This window comes from Lithobates pipiens, unplaced genomic scaffold (genome assembly GCF_037356315.1).
Source record: "Lithobates pipiens isolate NorthernLeopardFrog02 unplaced genomic scaffold, aLitPip1_a1.2 Scaffold_28, whole genome shotgun sequence".
NCBI lineage: Eukaryota > Metazoa > Chordata > Amphibia > Anura > Ranidae > Lithobates > Lithobates pipiens.
The window spans coordinates 7,999,681-8,014,381 of NW_027507789.1; the positions used below are offsets into that span (position 1 = coordinate 7,999,681).

A 14,701-nucleotide genomic window follows, 5' to 3' on the forward strand; every position below is an offset into this window, starting at 1 on the left:
TGATGTGCCTCCATCCCGGGTTCAATAAATCAAGACAGGAGGTTGGGACTTTAAATGAGGTGGTTGATTCGTGTAGATTGTATCAAATTTTTTTATATTGTTAAAATACAAAGTATATAAGTGCATAACAATGATATAATTCATGTAGGAGAGCCAATGAGTACATTGTTATGTACTTATATACTTTGTATTTTAACAATATAAAACAATTTGATACAATCTACACGAATCAACCACCTCATTTAAAGTCCCAACCTCCTGTCTTGATTTTTTTTCAATAAATATTGTTATTTTTTTCTACTTCTCCATTGTCTCTATGCCTTTAAAGTCTGACGTATTGGAATTGTAGTTAGTTAGTATAGATTGCTAAGTAAATTTAAAGTGGAAGTAAACCCATCGATTTAAACAGTTTAGAAAAACGGGAATGCTAACTGCACATTGGCTGTGCTCTCAACCAAACTGTCAAACCACCCAATGGCTGGTGTCATAACGGATCACATGTGCAGCACCGTGGCAGCTGCAGATTAAACAGAGGCAAAGATGGCGGCTTCCGTGGATGAAAACGATAGGGGAGTTTACTTCCGCTTTAAGCTCAGTTGAGCAGGGGTTGATTGTTCTAGCCTGCTCCGTGTTCCATAGGCTGTTGGTCTGATTGCTTTCCCCTGTGTTCTGGAAGATTCTAGATTTACAGCGGGTGGAAGAACGGTAAGGGGAACTTGAATATTTATGGGGAGGGCCCAGCCAATCCCTGGAGAGCAGGGCTGAACTTACCATTGGGCTTGACTGGGCTCAAGCTCATGGGCCCTGCCCAATAGGGGGCCCCGCAGGCCCCCCGAGATACACAGCCGAGTGTACTCGACTTGGCTCTGATCAGCTGATCAGCTCGGGACTGTGAGAGGACCCAAGATCCGCTGAGAGGACCTGAGAGCCGCCGAGAGGACTGGAGAGCTGCTGAGATACACAGAACTCTGTATCTAAGCGGCCCCGTTTTTAAACTTCAAGGCTGCAAATAACAAGGCTGCAAATGACACTGGACAAGGCTACAAATGACACTGGACAAGGCTGCAGATGGATGGGCAAGGCTGCAGATGGATGGGCAAGGCTGCAGATGGACACTGATAAGGCTACATTGATGGGCATTTAAATGTAAGTTTTTTCCTTAAACTTCCCTCCTAAAAGTTTTTTTCCTTAAGATTCCCTCCTAAACTTGGGGTGCGTGTTATACACTGGCACGTGTTATACGTCGATAAATACGGTAATGTATAGAAAGTAGGGCCCAAAAGTGACTCAAGCCCACCACCCTAAGTCCTGCCCTGCTGGAGAGTTGTGTCCAGAAGGTGGTTGAAGAGCCCATAAATAGTCCGAAGCCTAGAGCAGTGTTTCTCAACTCCAGTCCTCGAGGCGCACCAACCAGGTCATGTTTTCAGGATTTCCCTTCAGATGAAACGGCCGTGGTAATTTACTAAGGCCGTTAAAACTGATCAAATCACCTGCGCAAAATAGTGGAAATCCTGAAAACATGACCCGTTGGTGCGCCTCGAGGACCGGAGTTGAGAAACGCTGGCCTAGAGCAGGGTGTCTTGGATTCCGGGTTGAGCCCTGCCAAATTTCTGAAAGGTGGCAAGCAGTCATGCCATAGGAACCAATCGAAAGAGAGCCGTGGGGGGAACATGCCCTGGGTATCCAGTGCTAGCAATGCCCATGTCGGTTTTTTTTTTGCTGAAGAAAACTGTATAGAGCGAGTCACGGTGCCCCATATAATGAAAAATTGTTTTTTCTTTAAATCTAACGACTAATGATGAATAATTAATTAAATGACAGGTGCTCTTTAATTCTTATGAGTGATTTACTCCCTTATAGCAATGTCAGAGGACTACATACACCGGGTACCAGAGAGGACGAGCAAAGTAGTTGGGCAGGCGGCCAGCGTACAATGTTGGGTGGATAAAAGAATCGACGTCCGAGGATTGTCTCTGTATAAACGGAACTCCTTCATCTTCACACTTTGGGTTGGCGATGGCGCCCTCTCCAACACTCTGGAAGTTTCTGGCACCTACAATAATTTTACCTGGATCCTAAACCAAGACGGCCGGAAAACATTTCCATGCACCGCCGGTAAGCAGCGCACTTCACTGGCCCCTACACAAATACGACTCCGATTTTAATTCAATTTTGGATTTTACGATTTCTGCGAATTATAAAACGATTTCAGTAAGCGAATAACGGAGCTCGGCTAGGCGAGGCCTCCGGGAAACTTAAAGGGGTTCTAAAGGTTTGTTTTTTCTTTTCTAAATAGGTTCTTTTAGGCTAGTGCATTGTTGGTTCACTTACCTTTTCCATTCGATTTCCATTCTAAATGTTTTTTTTCTTTGTTTTCTTTGTCTGAATTTCTCACTTCCCGTTCCTCCTCAGTAAGCTGTTCTGGCTGACTAAACACCGCTCAGATGATGGTGTGAAGTTTACTGAGGAGAAACAGGAAGTGAGAAATTCAGACAAAGAAAAAAAAAACCATTTAGAAGGGAAATCGAAGGAAAAGGTAAGTGAACCAACAATGCACTAGCTTAAAGGAACCTATTTAGAAAATAAAAAACGAAGCTTTACAACCCCAAAAACACATAGGGGTGGATTTACTAAAGGATTTTCTAAAGGCAAATAGGCTGTGCAGTTGCACTCTTCCTCCAGAGCTTAGTAAATGACGGGGAAGCTGGGTTGATTTCCATCGTCCAATCATGTGCAAACAAAAATTATTTTATTTTTTTTTCCTTTATTTTCCATGCATGTGATTGGGTGTTCTTTGCAAAGTGAAGCTTCCTCTCATTTACTAAGCTCTGCGGCAAATGCCCTTGCAAATTGCACAGTGACCACCCGATCACTTGGGGGAATTTAGACTGCCAGCGTCTACAGTGCCTTGAAAAAGTATTCATACCCCTTGAAATTCTCCACATTTTCTCATGTTACAACCAAAAAAGTAAAATGTATTTTATTGGGATTTTATGTGATGGACCAACACAAAGTGTCACATAATTGTGAAGTGGAAGGAAAATGATAAATGATACAAGTAAATCTGTGAAAAGTGTGGGGGAGGGGCATTTGTATGGCGCCCCCCGGAGTCAATACTTTGTAGAACCCCCTTTCTCTACAAGTCTTTTTGGGGTGTCTCTACCAGCTTTGCACATCTAGAGAGGGAAATTTCTGCCCCGTTCTTCTTTGCAAAATATCTCAAGCTCCGTCAGATTGGATGGAGAGCGTCTGCGAATAGCAATTTTCAAGTCTTGCCACAGATTCTCAATGGGATTTAGGTCTGGGCCCTGACTGGGCCATTCTAACACACGAATATGCTTTGATCTAAACATAGGCTTGCACACAGGGTGTGCCAAGTGTTCCTTGGCACACCCTAATCACCTCATGCACATTATCACTCTGAGATGAGGGGGGGGGGGCTGCAGAGACGAGCCTCTACACAGCTGCACAGAGAAGAGCAGGATCTGTAGGAGAAGTTCTGTCCTCCACTCTGCTGTGACTCCTGAGATGGGGGGGGGGGGGGGGGGGTTGCAGAGAGGAGCCTCTACACAGCTGCACAGAGAAGAGCAGGATCTGTAGGAGTAGTTCTGTCCTCCACTCTGCTGTGACTCCTGAGATGTGGGGGGGGGGGGCTGCAGAGACGAGCCTCTACACAGCTGCACAGAGAAGAGCAGGATCTGTAGGAGTAGTTCTGTCCTCCACTCTGCTGCGACTCCTGAGATGAGGAGGGGGGGGTTGCAGGAGGAGCCTCTACACAGCTGCACAGAGAAGAGCAGGATCTGTAGGAGTAGTTCTGTCCTCCATTCTGATGAGACTCCTTAGATGAGGGGGGCTGCAGAGACGAGCCTCTACACAGCTACACAGAGAAGAGCAGGATCTGTAGTAGTTCTGTCCTCCACTCTGCTGCGACTCCTGAGATGGGGGTGGGGGTTGCAGAAACGAGCCTCTACACAGCTGCACAGAGAAGAGCAGGATCTGTAGGAGAAGTTCTGTCCTCCTCTCTGCAGCTGACTGCTGAGACCAGGTGAGGTGAGACAAGGGGGCGCTGTAGCTGCAGGCGAGGTTTCGGCTTGTGGGCCTTGTGTTTGAGACGTGTGTTTTAGAATATCACTTACCCAATACCCATTTTCTTTATTTTTTTCTTCATTTGCAAGCAAGCTCTCCAGAGTCGCCCACCATGGCCTGCCTTGGCCCAGGCGAGAAGGATCCAAAAATATATTTAGGGAATGAAGTTGAGAATGTGGCGTCATTTTTGGTGGATAGCAGTTTGGATTACAAAAGTCGTATCCGGCTTTCCGGTACCGTCCGAAACCTCACAATTTGGCTGACCGCTCTGAGCGAGAGCGACCGGGACTGCTATACATGTCGTGGGACAGCAGAAGGAATTGAAAGGGATTTTAAGGGAAATGAAACTTGTCTTATTGTAGGTAAGATACAAACACGGCCATATTTATTTCTGGCACTATTACAATCGACTCATTCACACTCGGGGCTTATACATTGGCAATGCCCCCTTTAGACCTCCGTCCATCCGGCCGGTGTGGTAGTGATGCCCACTACAATCGTTTCCAACTTTCATGGGTATCCCGCAGGTACGGTATGTGCATAGTCAGTGCATTGGTGGAAGCCGGACCAATCTAACTATTAGACTTGTGCATTCCGAAACAAAATTCTAATGAATTTTTCATTATTCGTAAATTTGGATACATCTGAATCTCTGAATAATGAAAAAATTATTCTGAATTTCAATAGCAACGAATTTTAACGAATCAAAATTTTGGATGAAATTTGAATTTGAATAGTTTTTGAATTGAATTCGAATAGCTTTCTAAACACTTTCGAACTTCTGAAAATAATAAAACAGAATAGGAAATAAAGGAATAGAATAGAAAAGTAAATCATAAAGAATAAAAATAGAATATAATAGAGTAAAACATAACAGAATAGAAAGTAAAAGAATACAAAAAAATATATAATAGTAAAAAATTAAAGGCAGAATAGAAAATAAAAGAAATAGAACAGAAAAGAATATAATAGAAAAAAATATATATAATGTAATAGAGTAAAACAGAACAGAATAGAAAATAAAAGAATAGAAAAAAAATAAGAGGCAAAATAGAAAATAAAAGAATAGAGTAAAACAGAACAAAAAAGAATAGAAAAGTACAATAAAAATAGAATAGTAAATAAAGAAACAGAATAGAAAAGAATATAATAGAATATAATATAATAGACAAAAAAAGAATATAATGTAATAGAGTAAAACAGAACAGAATAGAAAATAAAAGAATAGAAAAAAAAATAGAATAGAAAAAAAATAAGAAGCAAAATAGAAAATAAAAGAATAGAGTAAAACAGAACAAAAAAGAATAGAAAATAAAAGACCAGAGTACAATAAAATAGAATAGTAAATAAAGAAACAGAATAGAAAAGAATATAATAGAAAAAAAAAAGAATATAATGTAATAGAGTAAAACAGAACAGAATAGAAAATAAAACAATAGAAAAAAAAATAGAATAGAAAAAAAATAAGAGGCAAAATAGAAAATAAAAGAACAGAGTAAAACAGACCAAAAAAAATAGAAAATAAAAGACCAGAGTACAATAAAAATAGAATAGTAAATAAAGAAATAGAATAGAAAAGAATATAATAGAATATAATAGACAAAAAAAGAATATAATGTAATAGAGTAAAACAGAACAGAATAGAAAATAAAAGAATAGAAAAAAATAGAATAGAAAAAAAATAAGAGGCAAAATAGAAAATAAAAGAATAGAGTAAAGCAGAACAAAAAAGAATAGAAAATAAAAGACCAGAGTACAATAAAATAGAATAGTAAATAAAGAAATAGAATAGAAAAGAATATAATAGACAAAAAAACTGAATATAATGTAATAGAGTAAAACGAACAGAATAGAAAATAAAAGAATAGAAAAAAATTGAATAGAAAAAAAAATAAGAGGCAAAATAGAAAATTAAAGAATAGAGTAAAACAGAACAAAAAAGAATAGAAAATAAAAGACCAGAGTACAATAAAAATAGAATAGTAAATAAAGAAATAGAATAGAAAAGAATATAATAGAATATAATAGACAAAAAAAGAATATAATGTAATAGAGTAAAACAGAACAGAATAGAAAATAAAAGAATAGAAAAAAATTGAATAGAAAAAAAAATAAGAGGCAAAATAGAAAATAAAAGAATAGAGTAAAACAGAACAAAAAAGAATAGAAAATAAAAGACCAGAATACAATAAAAATAGAATAGTAAATAAAGAAATAGAATAGAAAAGAATATAATAGAAAAGAAAATAATAGATTATAATAGAGTCAAATATAACAGAATAGAATATAAAAGAATAGAAAAAATAAGGGACAGAATAGAAAGTAACAGAATAGGAAAAAAGTTGAATAGAAAAAAAATAAAGGGCATTATAGAAAGTAAAGGAATATAGTAAAACAGAATAGAAAATAAAAGACCAGAGTACAATAAAAATAGAATAGTAAATAAAGAAATATAATAGAAAAGAATACAATAGAATGTAATAGAAAAAAAGAATAGACTATAATAGAGTAAAACAGAACAGAATAGAAAATAAAAGAATAGAAAAAAATGTAAATAGAAAAAAAATAAGATGCAAAATAGAAATTAAAAGGCCAGAGTACAATAAAAAAGAATAGTAAATAAAGAACTGGAATAGAAAAGAATATAATAGAATATAATAGAAAATAGAATAAACTATAATAGAGCAAAACAGAACAGAATAAAAAAAAGGGACAGAATAGAAAATAAAAGAATAGAGTAAAACATAACAAAATAGAATAGAAAATAAAGGACCAGAGTACAATAAAATAGAATAGTAAATAAAGTAATATAATAGAATAAAACAGAATAAATATAACCATCTTCTGAAATTCGAATTTCAAATAGAATAAATTGGACTTTGAAATGAATAGAATAGAATAGAAATAATACAATAGACCAAAAAAAAATAGAATAGAAAGTAATAGAATAAAGAAGAATATAACAACAAAACTGGTTGGCTACTTCTGTCTACAACAGTTCGCTGTCATCCACCCTGGATACCTTGGCCCCCCTCACTACGCACAGAATCAGGTCCCGGCCGCTGCAACCCTGGCAGACAGACAATACCAGAAGCCTCAAAAAACGTAGCCGCGATCTTGAGCGTCTGTGGCGTAAAACTAAGTCACAGCAAGACTTCAGCCAATATAAATCTGCCCTCCAAAAATACCATTCCTGCCTCCACACTGCCAAACAGACCTACTTTATCACTCTCATTAACACCCTCTCACACAGTCCCCATCAACTCTTTTCTACCTTTACCACTCTACTTCGTCCCCCATTACCCCCACCCACTAACTTACTCACTGCCCAGGAGATTGCTTATCACTTCAAAAATAAGATTGAGAGGATTCGTCTCGAGATCTCCGCTCTACAGACATCTCCCTCACCTTACACTCCCTGTCCTCCTGCACAATCAATACTTTCCTCTTTTGACCCAGCTACTATAGAGGAAGTCACTAAACTTTTTTCTAATGCCCACCTAACCTCCTGCCCCCTGGACCCTGTTCCTTCTCAAATACTACGGTCACCATCTGACTCAATCCTACACTCCTTAACTCATATCGTCAACCTCTCACTCTCTACTGGCATCTTCCCCAACCCTCTAAAACATGCGCCAGTCACTCCCATACCAAAAAAAGGCCTCACTGGACCCCACCAATCTTAACAACTTAAGACCCATCTCTTTACTCCCTTTTGCCTCCAAACTCCTTGAACGTTTATTCTACAACCGACTGAGCGACCACCTCATTGAAAATAACCTTCTCGATCGTTTTCAGTCTGGATTTCGCCCACAGCACTCCACAGAAACTGCCCTTCTAAAACTCACTAACGACTTACTAACAGCCAAAACCAACGGTCATTATTTCATACTCTTGGACCTTTCTGCAGCCTTTGATACAGTTGACCACCCCCTCCTCCTCAAAAAACTCAATTTGCTTGGTCTCTGTTGGTTTCAATCTTACCTATCTCTTCGCACCTTCAGTGTCACTTACAACTCCACTTCCTCTTCTCCAACTCCCCTTTCCGTTTTGGTTCCCCAAGGTTCTGTCCTTGGACCTCTACTATTCTTGATCTACACGTCTGTAACAGCTCCCCTAATATAAAGGGGGTTAACGCCGTTTGCGATGTTCCCTCTTCTGGACACACATCCACTCGCTACCAATATCCACAGCTAAACGACCCTTTCCTATAGGAGCCGATCCCTCTGGCAAAAAGACGAGACGCACTCTGTCCCTTCTGTAGTAGGAATGACTTTATTAAAAACCAACATTGAACTTTATACACAATTCAAGGCACATGCTTTAACATGAACAAGAGCCCAGCTCCACCCACACATCCCAAGACGTCTGCTAGGCTTCAAACGATCCCACCCAATACACATCTTTTCACAAAGGGTTAGCAGCCAGTCTGTCTGGCACTTTACAAAACACACAAGGACAGACTTAAATGAACAATGGAAATGCAAAACAACTTAATTCCTCACAGCAATGACACTTAACCCCCACATACAATATACATCCAATTTATATACAATGTATTATACAGCCTTGAATATGGCTATCACAGACCATATCGGGGGTTTCTTTTATTCACCCTGTGTCCAAAGTGACCCCACTGTCACAACGTCCTCCCTGGGTCAGCTGATAGCCTCCCATGGCTTCCACTACCATTTATATGCTGATGACACCCAAATCTATCTCTCTACCCCTCAGCTCATCCCATCAGTCTCCTCACACATCACTGATCTACTAACAGACCTATCAGCCTGGATGTCACACCACTTCCTCAAACTTAATCTATGTAAAACCAAACTCATAATATTTCCTCCCCCCCATGTGCCCCTTCCCCCGACTTCTCTGTCAAGATCAATGGCACATCTATCAGTCCGTCCCCACATGCCAGGGTGCCAGGGGTAACCTTAGACTCCGAACTGTCCTTTCAGGCCCACATCCAATCCCTGTCCAAATCATGCCGCCTTAGCCTCCGCAACATTTCCAGAATACGCCCCCTTTTTTTTTTTTGCAAATATAATTTTATTCAGAATTTTCACACATACAGGGTAGAGCCCCCAAACAAGAAGGCACAACATAGACAGTGAAGGTCGCAGCCTCCTGAACGTGCAGCACAGTAACAGAAAGTACGACTACCAGCATTGCATTACACCGTGAATAGTGAATCGACCCCACCAGGAACACTCCCCCTGCCGATTCCGGCAGAGGGGCCAAAGATATACCAAGTTCAGTTAATATCCCAAGGTCCAGGCCCACAGGCAGAGGTCAAGGCCGCTGTAAGCATTCAATAGGTCGCATTCATAAGATGAGGTTGGCAATGAGCGCACAAACAAGAGAAAAAGGGGGGGGGGGGGGGGTGAGAGATGCAGGAAGGGGGGTAGAATAGGATAGAAAAGCAGTGAGGAGAGAGGGGAAGGATTAAGGGAAGAGGAGGATAAGGGAAGGAGGGACAGGGAATAGATTAGGGAAGGGGAGTGGAGGTGATTCGGAGTACCCCACATGAACGCCTGTTAACTAACCCATCTCCACCTATCGCCCGAGAAGGGTTCTGCCTTCTGTCGAGTACACAAACGCATTCCAAAGGGACCAGGTCTTTCGGTAGACTTCCTGCCTATCCTGGGCAGTCATTATCAGATCCTCCATTTTGTTAATTTCTTCCACCCTCCGTAGCCACATTGCCACGGAAGGGGGAGTTTGTTGCTTCCAGAGCAGAGGGATACAAGATTTGGCCGCATTGGTGAGATGGCGCAATATTGACCGTGCATATTTCCTAGAGGGCAGGTCCGACACATAGGAAGAGCGCCGGGTCATTCGGGATTTGCCACTCCGTAAATTTTTGGGCAATGTTTCGGACTGCTGTCCAAAAGTCCGAGAGCTTGGGGCAGGACCAAAAAACATGCAGGATCGTACCTCCATCCTCCCCACAGCGCCAGCAATGTGCAGACGCGTCCGGGAAGATAAGGTGGAGGCGGCTAGGAGTCAGGTACCATCTCGTGAGGATTTTATAATTCAACTCCTGTGTTTTGGTGCATATTGAAGATTTCAGGGGCGAACCGCAGAACCTGTGCAATTTGCGCGGGTGTGAAGGTGCGACCCAGATCCCCCTCCCATTTCGCGAGACTAGAGATACGGTGCGTTTGTGGTGGGGTATTTAGTAATACATACATTTTAGAGAGAAGTCGGGAGATAGGTTCCGTGCCAGAGAAGTATTCCTCAAACACGGTCAGCGGTCTGGAATAATCCGTGGGGTTCGGGATGGACTGAAGAAAGTGATGTAGACGCGTGGCGTTCCAAAAATCCAGACCATAGGGACCCCTGTGGTCCATAAGGTCACCGATAGAAACCCAGCCGTCACGTGCTACAAACTGAGAGGCCCTAGTAAGGTCGGAGTCCCGCAACCGTCTAAACTGCATAGTCGGTAGACCCGGCAGGAATCTAGGGTTACCAAGGATTGGCGTATGCGGCGACGTCGCGGTCGTCAGGGAGTGTTGGAATGCCGCCTTCTCACTCTGGTAGAGGGTGTTGCCTATAAGAGGGTGGGCTTTCACTTCCTTCGGTAACGCGTCCCTGCACCAGAGAGCAGACTTCAACGGGACTGAACACTGGTGTTGCTCTATTTGGGCCCACAATTTGGTGGGGAGGTTGCGACCCCAATCAAGCACCCTACTCAGATGGGAGGCGCTATAATACTGCTTGATGTCTGGTAACGCCACACCTCCGTGTCGTTTCGGAAGGGATAGTTGGGAACGTGGTAATACGCCCCTTTTTAACTAATGACACCACCAAGCTTCTAATCCACTCCCTGGTCATCTCTCACCTCGACTACTGAAACTCTCTCCTCGTTGGATGACCTTTACATCGACTATCCCCCCTTCAGTCCATAATGAATTCCGCTGCCAGAATCATCCACCTTACCAACCATTCAGTGTCCTCCACCCCTCTCTGCCAAGCCCTGCACTGGTCTCCATTCAGTGTCCTCCACCCCTCTCTGCCAAGCCCTGCACTGGTCTCCATTCAGTGTCCTCCACCCCTCTCTGCCAAGCCCTGCACTGGTCTCCATTCAGTGTCCTCCACCCCTCTCTGCCAAGCCCTGCACTGGTCTCCATTCAGTGTCCTCCACTCCTCTGCCAAGCCCTTCACTGGTCTCCATTCAGTGTCCTCCACCCCGCTCTGCCAAGCCCTGCACTGGTCTCCATTCAGTGTCCTCCACCCCTCTCTGCCAAGCCCTGCACTGGTCTCCATTCAGTGTCCTCCACCCCTCTCTGCCAAGCCCTGCACTGGCTTCCACTCACCCAACGAATAAAATTCAAAGTACTAACAATGATTTACAAAGCCACCCATAACTCTGCCCCCAGCTACATCACTGACCTAGTCCCCAAATACCAACCAAACCGCCCTCTTCGGTCATCTCAAGACCTCCCGCTCTCTAGCTCCCTTGTCACCTCCTCCCCCATGCTCGCCTCCAGGATTTCTCCAGAGCTTCTCCCATCCTTTGGAACTCCCTACCCCAATCTGTCCGACTGTCCCCTAATCTATGCATCTTTAGACGATCCCTGAAAACCCTTCTCTTCAAAGAAGCCTATCCCGCTTCTAATACGCTGTTTTACTTCCTCCATCAGCTCATCCCCCCCACAGCTATTACCGCTTGTATTAATTGCCCCTTCCTTTTTAGATTGTAAGCTCTAACGAGCAGGGCCCTCTTATTCCTCTTGTGCCAAATTGTAATGTAAATGTAATGTCTGCCCTCATGTTGTAAAGCGCTGAGCAAACTGTTGGCGCTATATAAAACCTGTATTATAATAATAATAATAATAATAACAACAAAACTGGTTTCCGAAATTCGAACATGGAGAGAGCAGCACTTGGAACGGCCACCATTTTATTCTCTGGGGTGTTTGCTTTCACTCACCGGCCACTTTATTAGGTACACCTGTTCTATTGCTTGATAACACAAATTTCTAATCAGCCAATCACACGGCAGCAACTCAATGCATTTAGGCATCTAGACGTGGTGAAGAGGACCTGCTGAAGTTTAAACCGAGCATCAGAATGGGAAAGAAAGGGGATTTAAATGACTTTGAACGTGGAATGGTTGTTGGTGGAAGACGGGCCAGTCTGAGCATTTCTGGGACTTTCACGCACAACCATGTCTCAGGGTTTACAGATTGGTGGGAAAAGAGAAAATATCCAGTGAGCGGCAGTTGTGTGGAGGAAAATGCCTTGTTGATGTCACATGAGAATGTGCAGGTTGATAGAAAGGCAACAGGAACTCAAATATCCACTTGTTACATCCAAGGTATGCAGAATACATCTCTGAATACACAACACATCCAACCTTGAAGCAGATGGGCTACAGCAGCAGAAGACCACAACGGGGTGCCTCTCCTGTCAGCTAAGAACAGGAAACTGAGGCTACAATGGCACAGGATCACCAAAATTGGACAATAGAAAATTGAAAAAACATTTGCCTGATCTGATGAGTCTGGATTTCAGCTCCGACATTCAGATGGTGGGGTCAGACTTTGGCGCATGGATCCATCCTGCCTTGTATCACCGGTTCAGGCTGGTGGTGGGGATATAATGGTGTGGGGGATGGGTTAAGGGGGGCCTAATAAAGGGGGTCCAACCCCCTACTAGCAAGGGGGATCTAAAAAAAGGGGGTACAACCTGCTACTAGCAAGGGAGACCTAATACAGGGAGTCCAACCTGCTACTAGCAAGGAGGACCTAATAAAGGGGGTCCAACCCCCTACTAGCAAGGTGGATCTAATAAAGGGGGTCCAACCTGCTACTAGCAAGGAGGACCTAATAAAGGGGGTCCAACCCCTTACTAGCAAGGGGGATCTAATAAAAGGGGTCCAACCCGCTACTAGCAAGGAGGACCTAATAAAGGGGGTCCAACCCCTTACTAGCAAGGAGGACCTAATAAAGGGGTCCAATCCCCTACTAGCAAGGGGGACCTAATAAAGGGGGTCCAACCTGCTACTAACAAGGAGGACCTAATAAAGGGGGTCCAACCCGCTACTAGCAAGGTGGATTTAATAAAGGGGGTCCAACCCGCTACTAGCAAGGTGGATTTAATAAAGGGGGTCCAACCCTCTACTAGCAAGGTGGACCTACTAATGTGGCCAGTGAGTGAATATGAAGGGGCGGGGATAGTAGTGACAACCCTGACCAAATAATTGGCCAGTGACCATATATGATCAGTGATGTCACGGCTATCTCTGCCCCTTTGCTTGCTGGGATTCCCAGCCATTTCTGGCGATGTGCCGGGGACTGTAGTCTGGGAAGTCCGTGGGTGCCAGCAGGTGCTGCTTCATTAGGAACCATTGAAAGCTGCTTCAATATGACCCAACACTAATATATATATATAAATATTTCCACAGAAAATGCCCCCCAGCCCTCCACAGCACACGTCGGGATTGGAGTCGGACTTGCAGTAGTAGGAGTTGCCTTCTTATTTGGAATATCGGTATGTATTGTAAAAAAACACCGGAACGCATCAAAAACGCGCCAAAAAGGTGCATACAGCAAAGAGCCTGGAACGCATCCGGACTGAATTTCTATAGTGTGGACTGGCCCTCGCAGCGTTCCGATGCAGTCCAGTGCAGGAAAACTGCAGCATGTTCTACTTTTTTTTTTTTTTTTCTGGAACTGCGAGCACTGGTGTGAACTATGCCAATGAAAACCATCTAAGCTACTTTCCAAGCGTTTTTGATGCAGAAGAAAAGAAAAAAGCACTGGACTGCATGTGGTGTGAACTGGCCCTCAATGGTACTTTTTTTTACATATATATATATATATATTTTTTTTTTTGTTGTTGTTGTTCCGCTTTTCACTTCTTTCTGTGCTGGTGATTAAAGAAGACCTTCTATCTATTGATCCAATTATTCGCTATTGAATAAAAAAAATAATTTGGGCTGAATGTCCTAGCCGGTAGACATGTGCACTGCTGAAAAATTTGTTTGTTTTAGTTTCATTTGTTTTGTTTTTTGTTGTTTTTTTTTTTTCCGTTTTCCGGATGATTCGTTATTTCGAATTCATTTGTATGTTCGGAATTTTTTTTTAATTTGTTACAATTGTTGCAATTCGTTTAGATGCTGTATTCGTTATTTCCATAATTCGTAAAAAGAGAGAAAATCCAAAAATTCAAAAAAATCCGAAAATAAGAAGGAAAAATCCGAAAAATTCAAAAAGAAGGAAAATCCGAAAAATTCAGAAATCCAACATAATAATTAAATAATAATTACTAACTATTAAACTCGAAGTATTGGAATTTCCTTTCAAATTTGGCTGTTAGTGAACGCAACGAATACAAATGTATCCGAAGTTACGAATTATCCAAAATAACGAAATGCTGCATCTAAACGAATGAAACGTAACTAATTAATAATAATATTAATAATAAATAATAATAATAATAATAAATAATAATAATAATAATAATAATAAATAATAATAATAAAACATTTTTATCATAGTGTCAAAGCCTTTTTTTGACAATTACATGGAGTTAATGCAAAGAAGTCAATATTTGAAGTGTTGACCCTTTTTTTTCCCCAAGACCTCTGCGATTCCCACTG

The 14,701-nt window shown here is 42.0% G+C and overlaps 1 protein-coding gene across 3 annotated transcripts in view; it reads left to right on the plus strand.

Moving 5' to 3' along the window:
* Nucleotides 1-14,057, plus strand: part of LOC143935047 (uncharacterized) — a 35,914-nt gene extending 21,857 nt beyond the window's left edge. For all 3 annotated transcript variants that reach the window (XM_077458638.1, XM_077458637.1, XM_077458636.1), the window contains 3 exons: nucleotides 1,861-2,115; nucleotides 4,176-4,448; nucleotides 13,505-14,057. In XM_077458638.1, the coding sequence (XP_077314764.1) occupies nucleotides 1,861-2,115; nucleotides 4,176-4,448; nucleotides 13,505-13,677 (701 nt within the window). In that variant the 3' untranslated portion in view covers nucleotides 13,678-14,057. The remainder of the gene's footprint in view (nucleotides 1-1,860; nucleotides 2,116-4,175; nucleotides 4,449-13,504) is intronic.
* Nucleotides 14,058-14,701: the final 644 nt, after the last annotated feature.